Here is a 23,990-nt window from a genome sequence, read left to right as displayed (position 1 = left end):
AGTATTTCTAATTAGCTGGAGGTTTAAAATGAGAAATTAAATGACTTACAGCATGAATATGTCTCTCTTTATTTCTTTGATCATTTTCATTTGTTTCAATGTACAGAAACAGAATAGAAGTCATTACTGCAATGTGGTCTTGAACTTTACAACTAACATTTCTTCAGAGAGTAGACAAAAGAATTTTAGTTTTGGCCGGGTGCAGTGGCTCACGCCTGTAATCCCAGCACTTTGGGAGGCCGAGGCGGGCGGATCACGAGGTCAGGAGATCGAGACCATCCTGGCTAACCCGGTGAAACCCTGTCTCTACTGAAAACTACAAAAAACTAGCCGGGTGTGGTGACGGCACCTGCAGTCCCAGCTACTCGGGAGGCTGAGGCAGGAGAATGGTGTAAACCCGGAAGGCGGAGCTTGCAGTGAGCTGAGATCCGGCCACTGCACTCCAGCCCGGGCGACAGAGCGAGACTCCGTCTCAAAAAAAAAAAAAAGAATTTTGGTTATACTTGAAAATTCACAAGCCTTCACATTAGCAAATTGTATAAGAATATGTTTAGTAAACTCAAAATATTAAACTAACTTAAAAAAAATTCAACGAAATATAATACTTAAAAGTTTAAGATGGATGGCTGATTGCAGTGGCTCATGCCTGTAATCCCAGCACTCTGGGAGGCCAAGGTGGGCAGATTGCTTGAGTCCAGGAGTTTGAGACCAGCCTGGGCAACATAGCGAAACCGCATTTCTACTAAAAATACAAAAAATTAGCTGGGTGTGGGGGTGCACGCCTGTAGTCCCAGCTACTCAGGAGGCTGAGGTGGGAGAAGCACCTGAGCCCAGGAGGTCAAGGCTGCAGTGAGCCAAGATCATGCCACTGCACTCCAGCCTAGGCAACTGGACTGAGACCCTGTCTCAAAAACAAACAAAAAAAAAGTGTTTAAGATGGAAATTTTATGTGTATTTTATCACAGTTTAAAAAAATTATGTAAGTTAAAAAAAATCCAAATGAAGGCTGAAATGGTTTTTTCTTTCATATCCTCAATATTTACTTTTCTTGCTTTTTGAGGTCACATGGTATTCACTATTATAGTTCCTAGAAATAAAATACTTTGAAAAATATTTCATATAATTGTCCTCAAGTTCCCGAGAAGCAAAGATCTGGGATACCAATATTCCCTTAAATTTTAAAACATAAACGTTCCATGAACAGTTGATTCATCCATAAACTTCTTCGTGAGTTTAATTTTAGCAGCTTGTTTTCTATCAGTCTTTTTATTTCATAACTTAAACACCCCAATTTTGACAGGGGAACAAGAAGAATAAATAGGATGAGTTACATGTATAAAGTTACATGTATAAATTCACTAACACAGTCTTTAGAGAAAGAGGTAGAATTGTAAAACCGGACTTTCATAACGTTCTGATTTGGATTTTCTTCAAGTGTGTACGCTTTCGTGCCGCAATGTCTCTAGCTGAGCTATTGGGGATGTTTTGTAATCTGTTTTCCGAGAACATGGTGGTTTTAGAAAGAGAACAGATATTCCTCCAGGGCAGCTTTGGGCAACCAGGCAGCTGGAACAACTTGGCAGTCTTGGCCAGATACCAGGGCTACAGTGGGAGTTTCTGGGATGAATGAACACCCACCACTATTTTCTATCCTTGAATCACTTGGTTGGAGACATAAAGTCTTGAGAGAAAGCGTCTGATTGACTGAGCTTAGGTGTGAGCCTGCTCCTGGCTGCGTGGGGTGATAGGAAGTATCTGCCAGAAAGAACCTTCAGGAACCCTTTCAGCCTCCTTGGTGGCAGGTCAGATTATTTCCATTTACTGAACATAATGGAGGAAAGGAAATTCCACAAAATGAAATCGGCTGCTATTGTAGAGGGAGAATGGATGCTGGGTCCACTTCTGAGAGGGACAGTTGTTCAGAAGGGACTTTCTGAATATGGCCATGCTTTGTATCCATTTTATTTTCATGGATACACATCCACAGGCTGCTCAGGTCCAAGGAGGTGGCCACGCCTTATGTTCCTGTCTATCACAATCATTTTTATAGGGCTGGACACGGAAGTAGATCACAATGCTTTGGGTGGCACGTAATAGGAAAACTTCAACTTAACTGGCCTAATCATTACAGAAATGTAATGTATGTTCCGGTGAAGGTGGAGGAGTATTTCACATAAGAAGTAATTCTGAGATGGAACAAACACAGGGTGGTTAATTCAGTGGCCAAGTAATGTTATCAAGGATCCAGATTGATTCCATCTTTCTGCTCTGCCATTCTAAGCGTGTCAGTCACTGGATGGCTGCGGCAGCTCTGGGCTTCAAATCCCCACACACCACTCTCCAGCGGCAGAACAAAGGAAGTACTGTGTCTTTGTGTCACTTTATAAGAACTAAGAAATTTTTCCTGGAAATCCCTCAGCAAATGTGTCTTCATGAATCATTGGTCACACTGAGTCACATGCCTCTTCCATGAGGTAACATTAAGGAAATGGAATGTCACAACTGGCTTAATCAGGGTAGCTGGGAAGGGGGCAACCTTCCCGAAAGCTCATGGCCACAAAGAGTCAAATGGACAGCTGGACAAAGTTAGGTAAGATTTTGTTAGCAAATAGTGAACATTTGTCACATTTGCGGCTGACTATATTTGAGAAATTTCCCACTTTAGGAGTCCTGCCCACCAAAGAGGAAAACAGAATTCACCTTCCCAGTCAGCAGGCATGTTTGGATAGAGGTATGTCACCTGGACTCCTCCAATCAGACACACCTGCATAATGCTTGAATTCAGAACAGAGAAAAGCATGGAATTAGGTGCCAGGCAGAATCCATGTTCCGGTGAAGGTGGAGAAGCACTGCAGAAAGACAGTCGACTTTTCGGAGACAGCTGAGTGGTAGCATCCTGTGCATAGCATCTGCGCTGTAGGCGGCAGCGGATGCAGGCCTCCGCTGGAGCAGCTTGGTAGGATAATTTGGGTATTGTTCCAGGTTATGTAGCCTTCCAGCCTTTATTTTCCAGCCTTCCTGGAAATTCTATGAGCTCCCTATGTTTCTGAAACAATTCCTTTCTGGCCTAAACTAGCTTGAGTGGGTTTTGTCGTTCATTACCAGGAATTCTGCAAGGAAGAAGTAGGCAAAACTGTGTCCACTACAGTAGGGGATCAATAGATACTTGACATTGCAAAACACCAGGGGGTTGTATGCTCTGTGGAGCACCACAATGTAGCACTCACAGACGATAAAGTATGAAGATGCCCCAGACGTTATACCCTGATGCCAAAGTCGGCTTCCTTTCTGCCATTGTCTTCCTTGTGATGCCCACTCACCAAGCTTTCCGTGGAAGTCTGCCTGGTCTCTCCCCTTGAGCCTTGCCACCAAATGGCTTGACACCCTGAGAGTTCCTCCCACCCCTGCCTAATGGGTAGCTATAACTTAATACAGTGTGGAAGTAATCATAGACCAGCCCAACCAAGACAAGCCAAGCATAAATGTAAAAGTTTTTAAAAACAAAACGCTATAATGTGACATATATGGGTGACACAATGGGTTACGGAGACACAGAAGGGGGTGGGTGGAGGGTGCCGAGGGATAAAAAACGATATATTGGGTAGAACGTACACTACTCAGGTGACAGGTGCACCAAAGTCTCAGACTTCACCACTATACAATTCATTCATGTAACCAAAAGCCACTTGTACTCTAAAAACTACTGAAATAAAAAAATTTTAAAAACATGAAATGCTATGTATGCTTAACTTTGTATCCTCTTACATACAACCAAAAGGTAATGTACCTACCCTGCAATTAATTTAACATTTTTATAAAACAAAAAACATTGTGGCAACATGAATGATACTTTAAATAGCAGAAGGAAAAACTGCATTTACAATTATGCTCCTCCCCCTGCCTCAACAGAACTATTTGTGCCTGTTAACATTGTGTCATTTGTATATCTCAATGCTTCTATTTTACCCTTACATTCATTAAATGGTTACAATGTATTTTACCTAACCACTACCACCCTCACTGGATGGTCAAGAAGCTTCCTGCTTGCAAATGTTCTTAGAGTAATTTTGTATTAAACAGGTGTAAAAGATTATGCTTCTTTGGATAATGCAAATCACTGAACCATGTAAATATTTCTAATAGCTTTGCATTGCTATTGGCAATGTAGGTGTGGATGAGTTTCACTACACCATCGCCAGCAATGGGTATGTTTCTAATATTCAATAGAAGCAAAATGGAAACTTATGCTGTTTTGTTCTGTAGATTTTAATATTATTGTTTTCCTGTGATTGTAAAGATGCCCTCATTCAGCATTGTCACAGAATCTTCGAAGACACAGGGTGAGCACCAGGCTCACGGGTTGTAACTGTGATAAAGATGTGCACATTATCAAGAACGTTTCAGAAAGTGCCATGTGGTTTTCTTCAGGAGCTGGTTTTAGGCAGAATTAATCCTTTTAGAGGGTTATTATATTGGATTGTCCTAGTTATGTCAAAGGATGGCCTGGGGGAGGGGATTTCTTCATTTGTCTGAACTTTCAAATTTTCTGCTTAGTGCATAATGAAGAATGTTCACCAAATTTGTGGCAGTAAATGTAAACTGCATTCTTCACATTTGAAAAATCTGAAATAGATTAATGTTACAGAACTATAGCAGTTCTCTGTGACATCCCTTCCCAAAAATAGAATTGCTATTTTTTAGATAAATTATTCCTCCTTTTCCCTCTTATTTTATCTGCTACAAATATAAGCAGTGACTTTAAAACAAATAGCCATGAAAGAAATTTACATTTTGGCAAACATGACTTAATTTTGAATGCTAGGATAGGCTTTCTCACAGAAAGCCAGGGTCCTGAAAAGCAATGTTCTTTTTTGAACTGCATTTTGAAAAGGGAAATTAATTGTAATTCTTGCTTTTCCAGGCCGTGCCATCCCTGGGGAGGACAAACAAAAAGTAACAAAAATAATTTTTGGCTTCAAGCACCCAACAATGGAAATGCTGAAACCCATGTCCTCTAAGTCCTTTTCTTCCCCTAGCAGAGGGCCCTCTGCCTACACGGTGCACCGTGGTGGCCATTTAATGTACTCCTGCTTGGTACCCACCTCTGCTCTGCCCCCTGGTGGTCACAGACACCATTGCTGCTGCCTCAGCACAGTTTGACCTTGCTGCTGCCAGGAGCCACCTCTCCTCTCATCACTGTCCCCACTCTCCTGCCATGCCTCAGGGGACTGCTGAAGCTGTGCTGGCAGAAGAGCAGTGGGCTTTGTTTCCTCAGCACATCATAGCAACCACTGTCTAATAAGCTCACATCCTCAGGATCTTACCGCCCCTTTTCCTGAAAAGCTCCACTCCGGCAACCCTGGCCCTGCATCATCGAAGGACATTTAAGTGACATAACATATTGTTACCTCAAAAAAGTTTCTCCCTCTTCAACAACTGGGACAACTGGATAACCACATGCAAGAGAATGATGTTTGGCCATTAACCACACCATACATAAGACTTAACTCAAAATGAATCAAAGACTTAAATGTAAAAGCTAAAACTCTTAGAAAAAAACAGGAGAAAATCTTCGCGACCTTGGATTTGGCAATGGATTCCTAGATAAGACAGCAAAAGCACAAGCAACACGTGGAAAAAAGAGACACATTAGACTTCATCAAAATCAGAAACTCTTTTTGTGCATCAAAGGACCCTATCAAGAAAATAAAAAGAAAAACTACAGAATGGGAGAAAACGTTTACAAATCATATATGAAAGGATCTAATATCCAGAATATTTAAGAAGTCTATGACTCCCCAACAAAAAGACAACCCAATTTAAAAATGGCCACAGGACTTGAATTGATATTTTTCCAAGAAGATACGCAAATGACCAACACACACTTGAAAAGATGCCCAGAGCTGGACATGGTGGTATGTGCCTGTGGTCCCAGTTACTCAGGAGCTGAGGCAGGAGGATCACTTGAGCCCAGGAGTTCAAGCCTGGAGTGAGCTATGATATCACCACTGCATTCCAGCCCAAGCAACATATGGAGACCTGGTCTCCAATATATATATATATATACACACACACTCAATAGTCACTAGTGAAATGCAAACTGAAACCACATTGAAATAGTACTTAACACTCCCTAGAAGGACTATAATTAAAAACACAGACAATAGCAAGTATTGGCTAGAATGGGGAGAAATTGGAATCTTCATACTTTGCTAATGGGAATGTAAAATGGTGCAGCAACTGTGGAAGACAGTTTGATGGTTCCTCAAAATTTTAAACAGAATTACTGTATGACCCGGTAACTCCACTCCTGGATGGAATAAAAACTTTGTCCACACAAAAACCTGTACGCAAATAGCAGCACTATTCATAATAGCTAAAAGGTGAAACAATCTGAATGCTCCATCGGCTGATAAATGGATAAACAAAATGTGATCTATCTGTAGAAAAGAGCACTACTCAGCCCTAAAAAGACAAAGGGAGTACTGATACATGCTGTAACATGGATAAGCCTTGAAAACATTATACTAAATAAAAGAAGCCAGACATGAAAGGCCATGTATTATATGATTCCATTAATACAGAGTGTTCAGAATAGGTAAATCATACAGACAGAAAGCAGGTGAATGGTTGCCAGGGGCTGAGGGGAAGGAGAAATTGGAAGTGGTTGCTTAATGAGTCCTTTAGGGGTGATGAAAGTGTTTCGGAACTAAATAGGGATAGTGGTTTTACAGCATTGTGAATGTACTAAATGCCACAGAACTGTGTACTTTAAAGTGGTTAATTTTATGTTACGTTAATTCCATCTTAACAAAAATACGAAAAGTTTAAAATTTGTTAAACGGTCTCCTCCAACACTGATGCGTATCCCCCAGAACAGAAACCTTCTGTGTCGGGTCTCCCAAGGCCCGAACATCAGTCCCAGGGGCCGTCTATCATTTTCTTCCAGAAATCTCACTGGGGCCTCACGTAAATGGAACTGGGAAGGGGGAGGGGAAAAAATGTCCCTTGGGCCACCTAGGTCTTACTATATAATGAAAGAAATGATTTCCAAATATGCCAAAACTGGAGAGCTTGTGTAACCAAGAAAACCCGTAAGGATGAAGGAGCAGAACAGAAAGTCAGTGGTTTGGGGTTGGTTACATTTGTGGTTAAGGAAGGGCAGGGAGAGGGGAGGAGAGGACTGTGGGAGGGGAGTAAAAAGAAGAAACAGAAACAGAAAAAGGAGACAGACAGGAAGGCAGACAGGAAGGCAGGAAGGAAGGAGGAAAAGAGAGAGAAAAGGAGGAGGCAAGAGAAGAGAACTCAAGATCCCTTTTCAAACTTTGAGACCCTGACAACTTTGCCTGTGGCATCTGTCCTGCTGTGAGGGAGGACTCCAAACTCAGTTTCATTTCCCCCCAGTGCAAGTGCATCTAAGTCCCTATTCTGTGGTTAAAGCTTGAAAAAAATGCAGAAACCCACATGTTGCTTTTTATTACAGCATTAATGCCGGTAGAAGATAATGAGTGATGCCAGCGCCTTTTCTGTCTACAACCTGGACTAGGAGTATGACCAGCCCCAGATAGGAGAGGTGCCTTTTACCTCTTTACTTACAGAGGCTGCCCTCTTTGGTGCTGAGGGTGGGCTGTGTCCTCCCAGTGCCAGGGTATCACTCCCTTGCAAGCCTTTCTTGGCTAAACTGATTTCCTCACCCCCTCCCCCGCTTCCTTCCTGCACCCCTTGTCTTCACTTTCTTCTCTCAATATCTCTTGGTACCACATAGATCCACTTATTTCACAGACCCAGAAACTGGGGCCACGAGCTCCCATGATTTCTGCCCCCATCACAAGTGGTTAGGAGCAGCAGCTGCCGTGTGAGCATTCATGTGAGTGGCCGTGTGAGACTTCACCAGACTCCGGGTCCTTAGCCGGGAGCTCCTTCCCAATCATTCACACCTGGCCTTGCTGCCTTTACATCTGGGAGGCTGGTGACCCCTGCAGGTGCCTGCAAAAGGAAGGAGTTTGTTGGTGCCAGAGGAAGAAATGGAGAGACCAGAAGCGAGGGGGCTAGCAGAGGTCTGTCCCTTGGCCAGGCCTGAGTGAGGGAGGTGTGGGAGGGAGTCTGAGGGCGTTTGTGACCAGCCATGTGAGAGTCTGGGTGGACGCAGTGCAGCTGTGCCCAGAGACAAGGGAGGCACGGATCTGGAGAGCCCACCCTGCCACTCCCACCTCAGAGTGTCCTAGGGGAAGGACAGCAGAGCCACGCCCTCCCCAAGAAAAGGCACTTGGAGCCACGGCAGTGAGGGGCCCTTGAGAAGGCGGGAATGGGAGGGAGAAGCGGGTTTGTTCTTGTGCACAGGTGAGGTGGCACCGCCACAGGCACTCCCAGAAATGACTGGCAGCCTGGGGAGGGGGAGGCGAGAGGGGTCTGGGGAGGTGACTGGCTGTGGAACTGCATCCTGGCACATAAGCATTACACTTGAGGACACTCTCACCCTGCATAGCATATCCTCAAGTTCACGTTCATTTGGTTGCTTATTCTACAGAACATCCATATGTTCCAGTTGGCATTCTTATGTGGAGGGCACCCAAAGGTGTGCAAGAAGGACAAGATCTCTGCTCTCTGGGTGTTCGCCTGCATACAGTTTAGCATCTCCATTCTTTTTTTGGAGTTCCCCGCTCCACTACCCAGCTGGACAAGAAGTGTAATACACAGTGGGAAAAAAAACACACCAATAACCGAAAAAGAGACAGTTTGGGGTAGCTTTGAAAACTTCCTGCAGAGGCATCATTAATCTTTTTTCTTGGTAAGATTCTTGAAAGCAAGGCCTGTATCTCTGCAAAGGACCTCCTTTACCAAGTGCTTGGCGGACATGAAATGATGCTGTTCCATTTCGGATGGGCTTTCCTCATTGCAGACATGACCTCAGGGTGGCTCCTGGTGGGAGACTCACAGGGGGCTCTGTCTGAAGCTGCTCTAGGAAACCAGCTGGTACAAGACGCTATCACAATTTTTTTTAGTGCACAGCCCGATTGGGTGCAAGGCTGCAGTGGGAGGTGGCGCATCACGTGGTGGGAAAGTGGTGGGGGTTGTGTGTGGGACCCTGCCACCTAATTAGAGGGCTAGGGAAGGTAGGATCCGTGGAGGGCATGAGCAGCGGCAGACAATGGACAGAGCCCAGCAGGGTCCTAGCAGAGCCAGGGCTCTCCACTCCCGATAGAAAACGAGCTGCTGTGGATACTGCCAGGGAGGCCAAGAACACCTGCCTTTGAGTTTGAGCTCTCAAAATAAAAATGAAAACAGAAACATTTGTTGCTTTCCATATCCTAATAAGAATGGTGATTGACACACCACCCTTCATTTTAACACTCTCTGGGTGTGAACGAAAAACACAAACAAAAAAACCAGAAAGAATAATTTCACTGAATGACTTTCAGCGCTGAAATTCACTTTTCCTGGGCAGTTAAGCCAAGCTATTGGTTTTCAAGTTTCAGAGGGAAATTGTTTTATCCACACTGCATTATGGAATAATCATTCTATTTATTTCCAGAATGGTATTTCCTCTGCATTTTAACTTTTCACCTATAAGCCTTACAGAGATGAAATAGTAAGCAAGAGAGTGAAGAGGTTTATTTTAAACTTTTTATTTTGAGATAATTGCAGAGGCATGTGCAGTTGTAAGAAATAATATAGCGAAATTCTAAGATGTCCTATGTACCATTTGCGCAGTTTCTCCAGTGGTAACATCTTGCCAAATTACAGTGCAATATCATAGTCAGGATATTGATTGACAGAATCCATCACCATATTCAAATTTCCCTTGTTTGATATGTGTTGTGTGTGTATACGGGTGTGTGTGTGTTTAGTTGTACGAAACATGAAGCATTTTGTGCTCTGATGAGGAAAAGTGCCTTCCAAGTACACAATGATTATCATGACATTTTGTTTGTGGCTATTACTTCTGCATTCTTTTGTTTGGTTGGTTTGGTTTTGAGACAGAGTCTGGCTCTGTTGCCCAGGCTGGAGTGCAGCGGCGCAATCTTGGCTCACTGCAAGCTCCGCCTCCCAGGTTCACGCCATTCTCCTGCCTCAGCCTCCCAAGTAGCTGGGACTACAGGCACCCGCCATCACGCCCAGCTAATTTTTTGTATTTTTATTAGGGACAGGGTTTCACCGTGTTAGCCAGGTTGGTCTCGATCTCCTGACCTCATGATCCACCCTCCTCGGCCTCCCAAAGTGCTGGGATTACAGGCATGAGCCACCGCGCCCGGCCTACTTCTGCATTCTTGGTAGATAATTTTGTAGATCCTATTTATGTAATATCTTCTATCTAATAACATAAAGACTTGTATGACTATTCTCACGTCAATGAAGATATGTGCTTAACATCTTTAGATTTTAAAGATCTTGCTATTAGAAGCCTGGATACATTCAGCTAGATTTGGAGCCTGCTAGGATTCCTTGAATATTTAAACCTGAAGCTGGACTCCACATTTCTTTGAATGATCACAGTTAAATCAAACTTTCCTTTTCTCTATTTAAATTGTCCTTCTTGTCATATTGCCAAAATAATATATTCTTGGGCTAGTAACTTAATAGCACATAAGTACATCGTTGTTATTTTGTTGTTGTTGTTGTTTTTTAACTGAATTTGAGAGCACTAAGGAGAGAAAAAAATAAGTGTCCTGGGGGATCTCCTTTTAGCCCGTGGGTCCCCAGACTGCCTAGGGGGTTCCTTCTAAGGGAAACTCACTGCTGTCATCACCCAAGAGAACCAGGGGGCATGTCTCTCCCGGAGCCGCAATCCCTGGGGGTCACTGCCTTCTCTGTGGGGTGGCGCATACAGGTCATTCTGTACACAGGTGTCATTAGCACAGCACAAGGGGCTTGAGATACCAACTACTGACAGTTCAGGCTTTCTCTCCTTCTGTCCCCTCCCTCTCTGTCAGTGCCTCATCTGGCCTCTTGGGACCTCTGACCTCCCCGACTTTCTCCAGGACAGTAACCAGCCAGGCCACTTCTTAGACCTCATCATCTGGCTCTCCCGTCTGAGCCACCTCCAAAATCTCTAACTCTCAGCCCCCTGACTACAACCTCCTCCCATGGAATCCCATAGCTAAGCAGTATCTTAAGGGTCATTGGGTTCAACTTCCACATCTCAAAGAAAAGCCATCTGCAGTTATTAAGTGATGTGACCACAGGCAAACAGCTGAGGGTGTTGCCTGTATGACCTGGGTAAGTGAAGAAACAAAACCTCAATTTCTATGCATGTAGAATGAGGGTAATAGTAGTACTTTAGGGTTGGAAGAGGAACTGATTTAAAGTGAGCAAAGCACTTTAGTGAGAGGCAGCATTTGAATTAATAAGATCTCCTGACTTTCCTTCCTCAAACTGCCTCATCTGCTCTGTTCCCGTCAGTGACCTCAGTCCTCCAGCCTCTCCCTAACCCTGCAGACCATTCCTCCTTCCCTCTTTACTTCCCCATCCAGCCTGTGCCTGTCGCCTGCCCCTTCAGACTTTGTTCTCTGGCCATCCCCAGCCCTGGTCATCCCCATAAACACAATTTCAGCTCCTCCTCCTGGGCCATGGGGCATTGCTACATAAAGCCATAAAAGGTGAGTGCTGACTGGATCCACCATGAACTTGACCAATTGATCTTTCTCTCTCCCGTGGACTACTTCAAGGTGAATTCCTCTTTGCAGTCCTTTCTGATGGGTGCCCAGTGCTGAGTAGACATGTTTGCTGAGTATCCCATGGCAGGGACCATTCAAAGCCAAGGCACAGAGGTGGTGAGATACAGCGGGTGATCAGGGAATGGCAGCAGTCTGGTTTGGCTGAGCGTGCAGTGTCTATAGTAACATGGCCTCCTAAGTCCAATGTGATGAGTAATACTGAGCATCAACTTGACTGGATTGAAGGATGCCAAGTATTGATCCTGGGTGTGTCTGCCAGGATGTTGCCAAAGGAGATTAATGTTTGAGTCAGTGGGCTGGGACAGGCAGACCCACCATTAATCTGGGTGGGCACAATCTAATCGGCTGCCAGCATGGCTAGAATATAAACAGGCAGAAAAACGTGAAAAGGAGAAACTGGCCTAGTCTCCCAGCCTACATCTTTCTCCCGTGTTGGATGCTTCCTGCCCTTGAACATCGGACTCCCAAGTTCTTCAGTTTTGGAACTCGGACTGACTGTCCTTGCTCCTCAGCCTGCAGACGGCCTATTGTGGGACCTTGTGATCATGTGAGTTAACACTTAATAAACTCACCTTTATATATATATTCTATTAGTTCTGTCCCTCTAGGGAACCCTAATACACATACACCCAACAAGCTGGGCTTGAATCCTAGATCCACCACTTTTACCACCTGTATGACCTGGGTAAGCGAAGAAACAAAACCTCAATTTCTATTCATGTAGAATGAGGATAATAGTCGTACTTTAGGGTTGGAAGGGAACTGATTTAAAGTGAGCAAAGCACTTAGCACAGAGCCTATGACATCTAACCCCCAAATAAGTCCTAGTTCTTAGAATAACAGAACTACAGGCTGTCATGCAGATCACGGAGGATCTGAGACTTGACTTGGTGGTCAGTGGGCAGACATTGAGAGCTCCTGGGCAGAGGGGTTGGGAGGGCATGTCCAGAACTGTGGTTGATGACACTCACTTTGGTTGCTGAGTGTAGCGTGAACAACACTCTTGGAGCAGGAAGGGAGTGGAGTGGGGTCAGAGGGGCCAGTTGGAGACTAGATTCAAAAAGTGCCCAAGATGGCCTGGTGACGGCGGGGGTTGGTGGGGTGGACATGAGGTGGTACACATCTTGGAAAGCACCATGAGTCTGTGACATGGGGTTTTTCATCTCTGGGTCAGGCATCAATTAGGCTCTTCTCCATCCCTTCTGTTCTGAAGGCCAGGGATTCTTCAGGCAGCTCTGCCTCCTGCTCGGTTGTGGCTGAGGTTCTCAGGCAGGGGAGCTCTGGCTTCACCAGAGCTGAGGTTCTCCAGGCTGGCTGTGCACACCACAGTCACCTCCGCAGCTCTAAACAGCTGGCTCCACTCCCATACTCCCACCTACCCCAGGCACTGAATCAGTTCATCTGAGTGGTACTGGGCGGAGATGGTGCTGAAGCTCTCCAGGTGACTCCACTGTGCAGCCAGGATGGAGCCGCAGTGAGACCAGGGACCAGGCCTCACCTGAGAGTTAGCACCAAGATAGAGCACCCTGCCTTGTGTTACACCTCCAGCTGTCTCCAGGTGGGACAAGCAACTGCCACAATCTCTTGATTCTCAGGACAACTCTCTATTAGAGAATCGAGAGATTGTGACAGTTGCCCATTTGGACTGGGGAGACCTGTCACCAGGCCACTGTGGCGGTCTTTCAGATCTATCCAACAGCCACTGCCCCTCCTTCCTGCTGAACAGAGCTCCAGTTTGCTTCAGGTTGTGGCAGCAAAGTATGCAAAGTGGGCTTCTCCCCGCCAAACCCAAAGGATGAACCTTGATGGATTGAAATCAACCACAGTAATGGTAGCCCCATCCATCTCTGCCAGGGCCTGGTGTGTGGCCATGTGACACAGCCTGGCCAATGAGATGTAAGGACAAGGTGACCAAGAGGCTTCTGGGAAATGTTTTCCTTCTCAGTGTAGAGATATACATAGAGAGGGCCCTTCCCCTTTCCCAGCTCAGTGTGGCCACCACTGTCTTGTGACCATGTGGGGAGACTTGACTGATCCTCCTTGGTCCCTGAGGTGTAGGGCCAATCCTGAAGCAGCCCAGTTCCAGTGACTGTTAAACAAAACAATAAATGTCCTTGGCGTGTAAGCTACTTTTGGTGGAATATTCTGTTATTTGCAGGCAAAAACTTCCAAAAGATACAGGCATGCTCACTAAGTAATGTCTCATAAGTGAGTTGTACAAAGAATATTGGGTTTCTCATTGTCTTAGTTGGTCTGTTTTAACATCCAAGAGTTGTTCAGGATGAAGTAATTCATAGTTACAATCCTACTGACACTGACACACTCCCTGAAAACGAGAACCTCCTCCCTTCCAGTGAAATGCAGGGTCCTTAGAGACTCTGTAATCTACTGGTAATTAAATGGACCCTTATTAATTAGCATTCCTGTCAACAGCTTGGCAGCTTGGTGGAGCACGTGGCCTGGGGTGGCAGGGGTGATACGGGATAGTGTACTTAAAGGTAAAGTAATACTTAGTTGTACAGGTCATAGCTGAGCCCCAATAAAGACAGGATTTACATAGACATTTTAGCTGATAAGTTTTAGGACAATTCCACAGTCTCATGTCTATCCAGTTCCATGAAGTTAGTTAATTTTCATTGAATTATAAATTTCCAGCAAGTTGCATTTTAATGTATTTGTGCCTTTAAATTTGTATACAAAGATTGCATAGGTTGTCAATTTGATGAACTCCTCACACTATATTGTGTGATACATATAATTAAAGCACCAAGATTCTATACCGACAAAAGCAGAAAGTGTCTTGAAGTGTATATTAGAATTCTAAATTGGCAATTTTCATTCCATGCCAGAAGTATTTTTTCCCCCTGTGAGTCACAGCTCAGTTGTAGTCATAAAAATCGGGGGAGGGGGGAGGGGGGTGGGGGGAGAGGGCAGTGGGGGGAATTGTGAACATTAAAGAAGTATTTATTTAACATGTATCTTTTCAAAAATATATCTAACAGATAAATTAGGATGAGCTATAGATATCAAATAAGAGGTATATATGATAGAAACTATGATATAAACTGTAAAATCTACTAGTAGAGTCTGGATGAAAAGCATCTATGAGTTCATCATTCTGTTGCAATTTTTGCATCTGAGACTGCATAAAACCATATCATTACCCAATCTCCTGCCTATATAATTCTTGCTTTAATTCAAAATCCAGAAATTCAGAAGGCATTTTCAAGTGAATGTAAAGATTCTTAAGTTCCTCTTGATCCCTATAGCCCCACGTAGCAAATACTCTGGGATAAGTGAGAGGAGGAAATAAAGAGCATAGCTTGACAGCTTCAGTAACCTCCAAAGTACCTTTCCATGCTGGAGACAAAATGCGTGTATAATAGCAGCATGGTGTACTGAACTTGGGCATCAAGAACCCCAGATCTCAGGTCCTTTTACTAGCTGTGTGCCTGTGGGCCGACCAGTTCACCTCCCTGAACCTCAGTTTCCTCCCATCTCAAATTGAGATACCTACTTTCCAGGCTTCTTATAAACTCCAAATTAGACAAAAGAAATGAAGTGTCCCAAATAAAAGCAATTTGGAAACTATAAAGTGCTTTATAAATGTCAGATACTTATAATACTTTGTCTTCCTCTTTAATCTCTCTAAAGTATATGAAACACGTCAGCAGTTTTGTTTCTAAAGCAATGCCACTTACAAAACCGATGTAAAATTCTGTAAAACAGCCATCAAGTAACAGTGGAGAAACAGCCAGGTCCATATAATACGCCACTGCTGTGACAGCCGAAGTATTTTCTCATATAGTGTCCTGCAGTGAGGTAAGTTGGGGAGCTTCATTGCTTTAAATAACTGCTTCCTCTAATTCTACCCATGTCATTCTTTTCAATGGTTCTAATTTGCCCAGCAGATATTTCCTGGCCAGCTGAGTTGGGTAGCATCAGGTTCCAGTAGCTTGCTTACGGTCTATTTTAGACCAAGATCCTAAGGTATAAGACCACAGCTAGTAATTGGCTGCACCAGAGGTTTTTAGGCTGATGTTTCCACTGAGATGGTAATTATGTAATCATCAGTTCCAAGTGAGGTGAGGCAGAGTCTCCGTAGGGCAGGTGACAAAGAAACCTAAGACCCCCTCAACCCCTCACCCAGGCTGCAGCTAAAAATAAGGGGTCAGAGAGTGGAAAGGGAAGATGTGTGGGGAAACTTCCTTGGAGAAAGGAGTGTGGGGAGCTATGCCCTTCATCTCAAGCCAGCAAGAGGGGCTTCCCCAGGGGCCTGGGACTGCCAGAGACTGTAGTTACGTGGCCTGGAGAACTGGAGCCTGACTCACTCTTGGGTAAGCTAAAGCTCCCGCCTATGGCAGCCTGGAAGGGGCTGCACCCAGACAGGCCTGAGCTCTCAGAATCACTAGGGTAACAGATGTGTGGGTTTTCCCTTGGGACCTCTCTAAAGGGGCACTGAAAGCTGGAATAAACCCTGTGTTTTTAGGATTTTCAGGAGCCCCCAGGAGGGAGGTGCCCATCAGTGGGAGACTCCAAAGGATCAGGAAAGACCTACATGAGCTGCTTTAACCACAGGCCAGCACAGCAAGCTTGAAGCTGCTCAACTACAGGAAGAAATGCTCCATCTCCTTCCTTCACCTCCTTCTCCTCACTGCCGGTTTGATCCAAGCTGGGTCTTAAACAACCTCTAGTGAATAGGGGGGCGGGTGGGGGTGGGGGGCAAGCCTAAGCCTAGTGCACCCCTTCAGGGAAGGCCAGCTAGAGAGCTTAAACTGGGGGCTGGAATGGAGGGAGGAAGACTTACTTTCTGTGAAGTCTGATGCATTTGTTTAAATCTTGCACCCAACATTATAGTTTTGAAATGAAGCTGTGGTTGAGATTTAGTTATGACAGGACTGTCAGTTATCTAAGAATGAGCAGAAAAATCCAGGGCTTTACCCCCAAATTTCTTCCCATCCAGGGACAGGAGAAGATAACTAGCACTGAATAAATTTTAAAATGATAGCGAGAGACCAAAATAAAGTGGCATTGTATGACGTCTCACAAGTTGTGAATTCAAAACACATAGTTTTATTTAAAATGGGCAACGGTCCATTTCACAATGGAGTCCACTGACCAGTAAATGGGAATTGTTGATATGTCATGTTGAGTCACTGGAAAATACTTTAATCCTGAAGAACACAAAATATTTTGTTTCGGGTCCTAAAATTATCCAATCAATGAATAGGTACTTATTTTCTGTTATGTTTGAAATCCTCCTGAGTATTTTGAAGAATATTTACATTCCTTTAGTTCAGGTTAGCATCATTTCCCACCTGGAACGATGCCTTACACATGGTATGTGCTCAAAAATATTTTCAATTTAGTTATTCTTTACAAGATGCTTAGCACCAAAGGAAGTGGCATTTTTCCAATGTTGATGACAAATAGCACTTCAGCTGGAAAATCCCCACATTTATAAAACGTGGTGCAAACCTGAATGGAGAGTGCTTATGATCTCACTTGTATTTAACACCGTAAAGTGTTGCTAAATGGTCTAATAGGAGAGAAGGGAATTTAAACTAGAAACACAGAAATGGAGTGCTTTTTGCCGTTCAACTGTGATCACGAACAAAAAACGATTGGCCACGGGGGACCTAGACTGGAATCTCCTTCTCCTGATCACTACACCTCAGGCCCCCCGTTTCTCTCCTGTGGATGGGGACGCCAGGCTGCCTCCTCAGATTCAGAAGGTACGATTACGTGCATACTCTGCGAACTCTGAAGTGCTCTACAAATGCAGGGGCTTAATAACAGCCAACAGTTTAATATTCGTTGATTGTCACGCGCATAGCTCTTTACATCTATTTTCTCATGCAACCTTCATAACAGCCCAAGACCTCCATAGGTACTATTATTAATATTTCCTGCCACTTGACATCGGAGGAAACAGAGGCTCAGTTATACAACCTCTGTATAACTCAGAGGTTATACAGACCCCTAACCTGAGCCAGTAAATCCTTCTTACCCGCAAGCATTAAGCTTCTGGCCTGCCTGTTGTTATTTAACAGATGCGCTGGGATCCGCTAGGGGAGCAACAGATGTGGCTCGGCAAATCGCTAATTTAAAAGCGGACACCTGCCCATGATGCCGGCTCTGCTCTGACCTCCCGGCCTCCAGCCCTCTCCAGGCTCCTCCCACCCGCTCCGGCCGTCGCCACGCCTCGGAGCTTCTACGCATGCGTTGGCGGGACCCGCGCAGGCCCAGTGGCCGAGCGGCGACCTGGGGCTACCCCGCTAGCTCCAGCGCCGCTTCCTTGGCCACTGCCTGGGGAGAGCCGGAGGATGAGCTGAACCTCGCAGCCGCTGCTATCTCAAGCGCTCATTACAGGTGCTTTGGGTCAGGCCGGAAGCCTCCTTCCCTGCGCCCTCGCCAAGCTCATTCCCCGGCCGGCTCCGCCCGCCCTGCAGCGGCCTGGCCCCGCAATCTGGCGGCCGGGCGGCGGGAGGTAGTTTGTGTACGGTTACCATGGAGACGCTGGCGGCAGGGCGAAGTGGGAGGGTGGCCGGGCGGGGTGAGGATGCTGCTGCGCTCTGCCCTGGCCGGGACCGTGGAAGAGCGGGCACTGCCGTGGGTAGGGGACCCGCTGTCTGCGCGGGAGGTGAGGTCTCCCCTGCGGCTCACCGGGGACCCCTCCTGCCGTCGTCTGCCTGTGTGTCCTCGGATAGGGTAGAGAGGCGATGTTGCATGTTGTCAGGGGTCCCTGTGCATGTTGTCAGGGGTCCGGGGCGGTTGTCTTTATTTATGTACTGTCGCACTTAGCCAAGTGCGTGGTGGTTAATAGAAGCCCAGTAATATTTGTTGAATGAGAGTGGTAGACTAAGGGGCTTTGTCTAGGCAGGCGGTGACCAGGCCAGAGTCATACAGTTTATATCTGGGCACTTTCAGGCAACAGGGCCTCAATAAATAAAAATGTATGTGTAACAATATTTAACATACGTTAAAATCATGGAGTGTATACATAATGCCTTTTGTGATCCATTCCCACAAGTAACACAACAGATCTTACGTCCCACCCTGATTTATAATTATTATACTTTAACTTGGTTGAAAAGCAAGCACCATTTATTATTTTTATCCTGGTTTCTTAATCTATGGGATTCTGGTTAGTTGTTGATGTTAATTTGGCATCGCTGATATTCAATAAAATGCTTAATAAAAATTATCTGTTTTCATAAAGGCAAGCACCACCACCCGCAGTTTAAAAGGAGAAATATCTAATGTAAATGAGTTGATGGGTGCAGCAAACCAACATGGCACATGTATACCTATGTATCAAACCTGTACGTTGTGCCCATGTACCGTAGAACTTAAAGCATAATAATAATAATAAACTTTATGTATAGAAACACTGAACAAACGTCATTCTCTCTTTTGCAGTTTCTTTTTTAAAATGCAGTTTTTCGTTCGTGGAAATGAGTTTGCTGTATCCTTTTATCATGTAGCACTTGGGCAATAATTGTTAACATCTGTTAACGTTAACATTTTAAGGGCCATATTAAAACACTGTGCTAATGCACTTTATATGTATTATATCATTTAATTCTTCAAACAATCCTATGAGGCAATTATTAGCATGCACCTTTTACAGATGAGGAAACTGATGCTTAGAGATATTAGAGGCATTGCCCAAGGTCACATGGCTGTGAATTGTCAGCATTTAAACCCTTACTCCAGCATCTAAGCACTTAACCACTGCCTCTTTGGATGCTCATATTAATACAAAAATGATTCAGAGTTACGGAAGGGTCCTGAGTATTTGATTTGCAGGGAAGGCTATGAAACTGGCCTGCTTTTCCCCTGTTGCAGACATCCTGGTAGCGCAGTGTTGCATTTAGCAAGAAGGCTCTGGTTCCAGTGGCTATTAGCAACAACAGTAAAGACAGGTCTTTATAATTAGTTATAAACGTCTATAAATTATGACTCTGAACCTTCCCCCAGACCAATAAGAAATATCTTGTTGAAAAAAAAGTTCTTCACTTTCAAATTTCCTACTGCTGGTGGTGGTCACCCTCTAGAGGTCCTGTGGATACGACAGACTCAGGATAGTGTGATGCAAGACAGAACTCAACCTCTTTCTTCTTTCCTCTTGAAGTCTGCTTCTCCTGTTTCTTTTAAAAGGCTCCTTGCCCTCTGGCTCCCCTAGGTTTGCATACCCAGTGTTGTTTCTGGCCTCTTCCTGGAATCATGGATGCCAAATCCTGTTAATTCTGTTCTCAGTTTTTAATTCTGTTCTCAGTGCACCTCACTTGTTCTCGTCTCTCCTCTAACCTGTGCTTCACCTTGACTCCTGTATCTCAGGCTTTCCATACTTCACTCATTCATCACAACATTGAGTCCTACTCTGTGCCAGGCAACTTGAAATAAAGGCAAGTCAGGGAAAGGAGGCTAAATCTGAACTCATCTGACCACATAACATCAAGACAGATTTGAAATAAGGTCCAGATTTCATAATTCACTGTAACAAATATCTCCAGTTAGAGAAACTATGCAGCCTTCATCTGAAAATGTCTTAGCTCAAGTCTATATTTAAAAATGGAGTCTAGTGATTATGTAAGTGTTGACCTTCAGCTGTGCCTCACGTGGAGGGTTGGGGCGGAGAGTCTCGGGCCGATACCACATGCACAGGCAATTCTAACACAGTGGGAGGGTGGAGTGGCAGAGACCAGCTGGGGGCCTTTGTGGAGTCTGGAGGAGGGACCCTTAACTCAGGCTAGCAGGGTGGGAGAGGCATGTTCAGGAAAGCTTCCTTGAGGAAATGACCTTTGAGAGTTAGCTGGGTGATTACATAAAAACTGTCCGATTTCACTACTTCTGATCTTTGCCCTCCTTTCCTTCCTGCCCATCTCTGCCAGATCACATCATCCCTCAAAATGTTGTTATTTGATCTGCTCATCAACTTTTAAATTCTCGCCATTTAATTTAGTTGGTTCAGCCCCAATCACCATTTTCAGAGTTCCCCTTGTCCACACACACCCTGTGTGTCTTGATGCTTTGCATTGGCTCACTTGCTGACTTTGTTGGAACTTCCTTCCCTACTCCAGCTCCAGTGCCAGCCACTGCCACTTGCTCAAATTCAGCCCTTTTTTCACAACCTAGCTCAAGCAACACCTCTTCCCGGAAGTCTACCTGATGTCTTCCCCCAATCAGAAATCTCTTCTTCCTTTGTGATCACATAAATAATTTGTCTCTGTCTTTTTTTTTTTTTTTATTGCTGCCTTCAGTTTCTACCTTGTATTTAAATCATTTGAGTATAAGCAGGGTAAATACTCAGCTGGTACATACCAAGAAGGCTGTTCCTGTTGGGAAAATATTGGGGTCTCTATGTGAGTGGGTTAATAGTTGCAGCCCCAATGCCTCTAAGTGCCCCACCTCCTACCACCCCATCTAGTGGGTAGGAGTTTGAATATTATCTGTGGGCAATGTATCATAGCTTTTTTCCTATTGCTTAAGACCCTGTCCAGACCATAGATTACATGGTGGCTCACACCTGTAATCCCAGCACTTCGGGAAGCCAAGGAGAATAGCTTGAGCCCAGAAGTTTGAGACCAGCCTGGACAACATAGTGAGACCTCGTCTCTAGTTATTTTTTTAAAAAGACTCTGTCCACCTTGCAAAATTGTTGTGGGGTTAATTGAGATAATGCAGTCAAGAGGACTTAGCACAGTGCTTGGTGTTAGTAAATGTTTATCTCATATTAGCGGTTCTTGCTTGAGAGTGAAGATGGTTTTGTGTTCCTTTTAGGAAACAGTTAATCAGTACTACTGGCTGAATGGATTTGCTCGACTTGGCAGGAAAATTTTGTAAAGTTAGAATTTCTGTAGGATTATTGTGTTATGGTTCAGGTATACTTTAAGTAGATAAGCTTTCAGGTCCTGAGTGATTAATTTTTCAAGTTGGCAAAACCCATCTATAATAATTTGTAGTTTAACAAATATCAATTTAAAAGTTCTCCGCCCAAAGCCCCACTTCTAATTCTTCTAAGTCAGTTCACATGTATTATTAAATATTTCCATGATTGATTTAGTGAATATTAACATATGATCGTAACATATTGTGCAGATTTTACATTATTGTACAAGTTTCTCACAATATAATTGTTAAAGTGAGATTTGGTGGAAAAAGAGAAGAAGGAGGATAGAGAAAGTTGTGTTAGAATTTTTGGTAAAAATTATAGACAAAAATATTTTTAGCCCTGTAACTACATTGTTTCTGTCAGTATAGTATTTGGTCAGTCTAAATTCCTGTATGCCCCCAGGTAATTCACAGAAAGAATTTGACCTGAGTGAGTGTTCCTGCTTCATCACTCTCTGAAAGAGTCTAGTTTTTAATACAAACTCAAAGAGAGCCAGAGAGAATCTTAGGTCAGGAGTGAGAGTCCGTTTTTACTCCCCACAGAACTTTCTGTAATCTTTATTAGATTTGCCAGATTACTTTTGGACATTGTTAGACTAATTAGTGCCATGTGAGGCCAAAGGGGTGGCAAACCTGATTTAGGCTCTGGAAGAAGCCTGTTTATTGTGCAGAAACCTCTTCTCACTTAGTGGCACAATTTCTTACTGCAGTAGGTCTTTTAGAAACAGACCAACAAACCTGTCATGGCCGCTTAAGTTAGATGTTATGGGACTGAATTTGTATTATGCATCCAAAAATAATATGCATATATGTAGATATAAAAAATTGTGTATATATTTTAAATAATTATCATTGAATATTTTAAAGTGAAAGCCAATCATTTCAAAATTATTAGAAATAAAATGTACTAGGCCCCTCATTGTTTTTGATAGTTATATTAATGAACATAATTGTAGGGACTGTGCTTAAATTCAAAATCCTGTATCAAAAATTCCTAAAATAGCATTGCTTATCAAGTAATTTTTTTACTATTTTAACTCAACACCTGGCATTTCCATATGAAAAGTATGACATATCGTTTATAGTTTTCATCAGAAACTCTTTGGTTGGGGCCTGTGTAGAGCTAAACAAATGTTCGTGTTGTCTATTGTTATGTAACAATGTTTAGAATCATAATATAGTAAATCTTTTTTGTCTAAGGAATCACCTGTTAATTCTACTTATAGAAATGGAATCTTTTTAGTTTCCTGGGGAATAGGTCACAAAGCAGTTTTCTGTTTTGCAGAAGTTATTCTAAAATTGGACAGCTGAAATAGGTGGAAAATCCATGTAGACCTCTGTCTCTCTAGAGATATGGCATTTTATGGGGTTTGAGTTTTTTTTTTTTTTAAGAAACACCTAATGCCATGTACTCATTAGAATTACGTTTTAAAAATCTGTCCTATTTTAAAGTTTAGATTTGTCTCCATGGAACACACCAACGTTTGAGAAGGATCTGCGTTCTCATGGCCCTTGTAATGACTTTAACTCTTTTAGAAAGGGGTGTTGGGAAAGGATCAGTTGGTATTGATATTTGGTATTTATTTACTTAGGTCACTACCTCAAATTATAGGTGAGTTGGATCAATTCATTCAGTTGTATCATGGACAAATGTGGGGCTGAACCATTCTCTGAGGTTTGTTGCAAAATCAAGTGTCCTTTAGAAATACAACATTTCTGTCTAAAATTTAACCTTACAGTATCACATAGTGTGGAGGGCAGTGGGGAAGAAAAGGAAACTGTAAACATTTTAACGGAACCCTCCGTGTTTTTTGCAGGCTGAAGACCATGAGATGATGCGCTCTTCCTATTCTGTCTTCTTTCATGATTAGTCTTTCTCTCTGGCTTTAGCTTTCATCCTGGGTTTCTTCCCTGCACATCTTTTTCCTCAGTTGTATATTTTTGAGGAAATTTTCCTCTCTACATTTTTGAGAGTTGTTCTCAGATCCTAACCTTCTAACTGCTTGGTGGATTTTTAATTAAAAATTCATTCAGATATTTAAAGCTTAATATAGAGGAATGGTTTAATATATGGATAGGCTTAAGCATTCATTTGTATAAAGTCCTGGATACAAATAATTAATGGGTTTTGTACCATGTATTTGCAGGGCATGGTGTCTATCTGAAGAATATTTTACTTTCAAAGGAAGGATGCTGTCTCCAGATGATAAAATGTTAGGAAAACTGGATCCATTTTATCGATCTTCAGTGTCCAAGCGGAAGACCAGTGCAGAAATCATAAGTGAAGCACGAAATGCGTTAAGAACAGTTAGAACCCAAAGACCATTTACACCACAGGAAGCCCAGAGAAAACTATTCGGACCTGCATCCTCAAGAACGTCAGAAAATAGACCTCCTTCCTCCTTCAGGTATATGGTA

At 43.6% G+C, this 23,990-nt stretch overlaps 1 protein-coding gene across 7 annotated transcripts in view; it reads left to right on the top strand.

Annotated features, from left to right (window-relative positions):
* The first annotated feature begins 17,895 nt into the window (after window positions 1–17,895).
* Window positions 17,896–23,990, top strand: part of ARMC2 (armadillo repeat containing 2) — a 127,704-nt gene continuing 121,609 nt past the window's right edge. Inside the window, exons 1-2 of one of the 7 annotated variants that reach the window (XM_021938028.2) lie at window positions 17,896–18,047; window positions 23,720–23,980. In XM_021938028.2, the coding sequence (XP_021793720.2) occupies window positions 17,896–18,047; window positions 23,720–23,980 (413 nt within the window). Of the gene's footprint in view, window positions 18,319–22,951; window positions 23,185–23,719; window positions 23,981–23,990 lie in introns of those variants that run through there. The other 6 variants (XM_003898341.5, XM_003898342.3, XM_009206324.3 and 3 more) reach the window with 6 other exon arrangements.

The sequence above is a fragment of the Papio anubis genome, chromosome 6 (genome assembly GCF_008728515.1).
Source record: "Papio anubis isolate 15944 chromosome 6, Panubis1.0, whole genome shotgun sequence".
NCBI lineage: Eukaryota > Metazoa > Chordata > Mammalia > Primates > Cercopithecidae > Papio > Papio anubis.
Note: the sequence above shows the minus strand (reverse complement) of the source record. Positions and strands in the feature narration are given on the sequence as shown.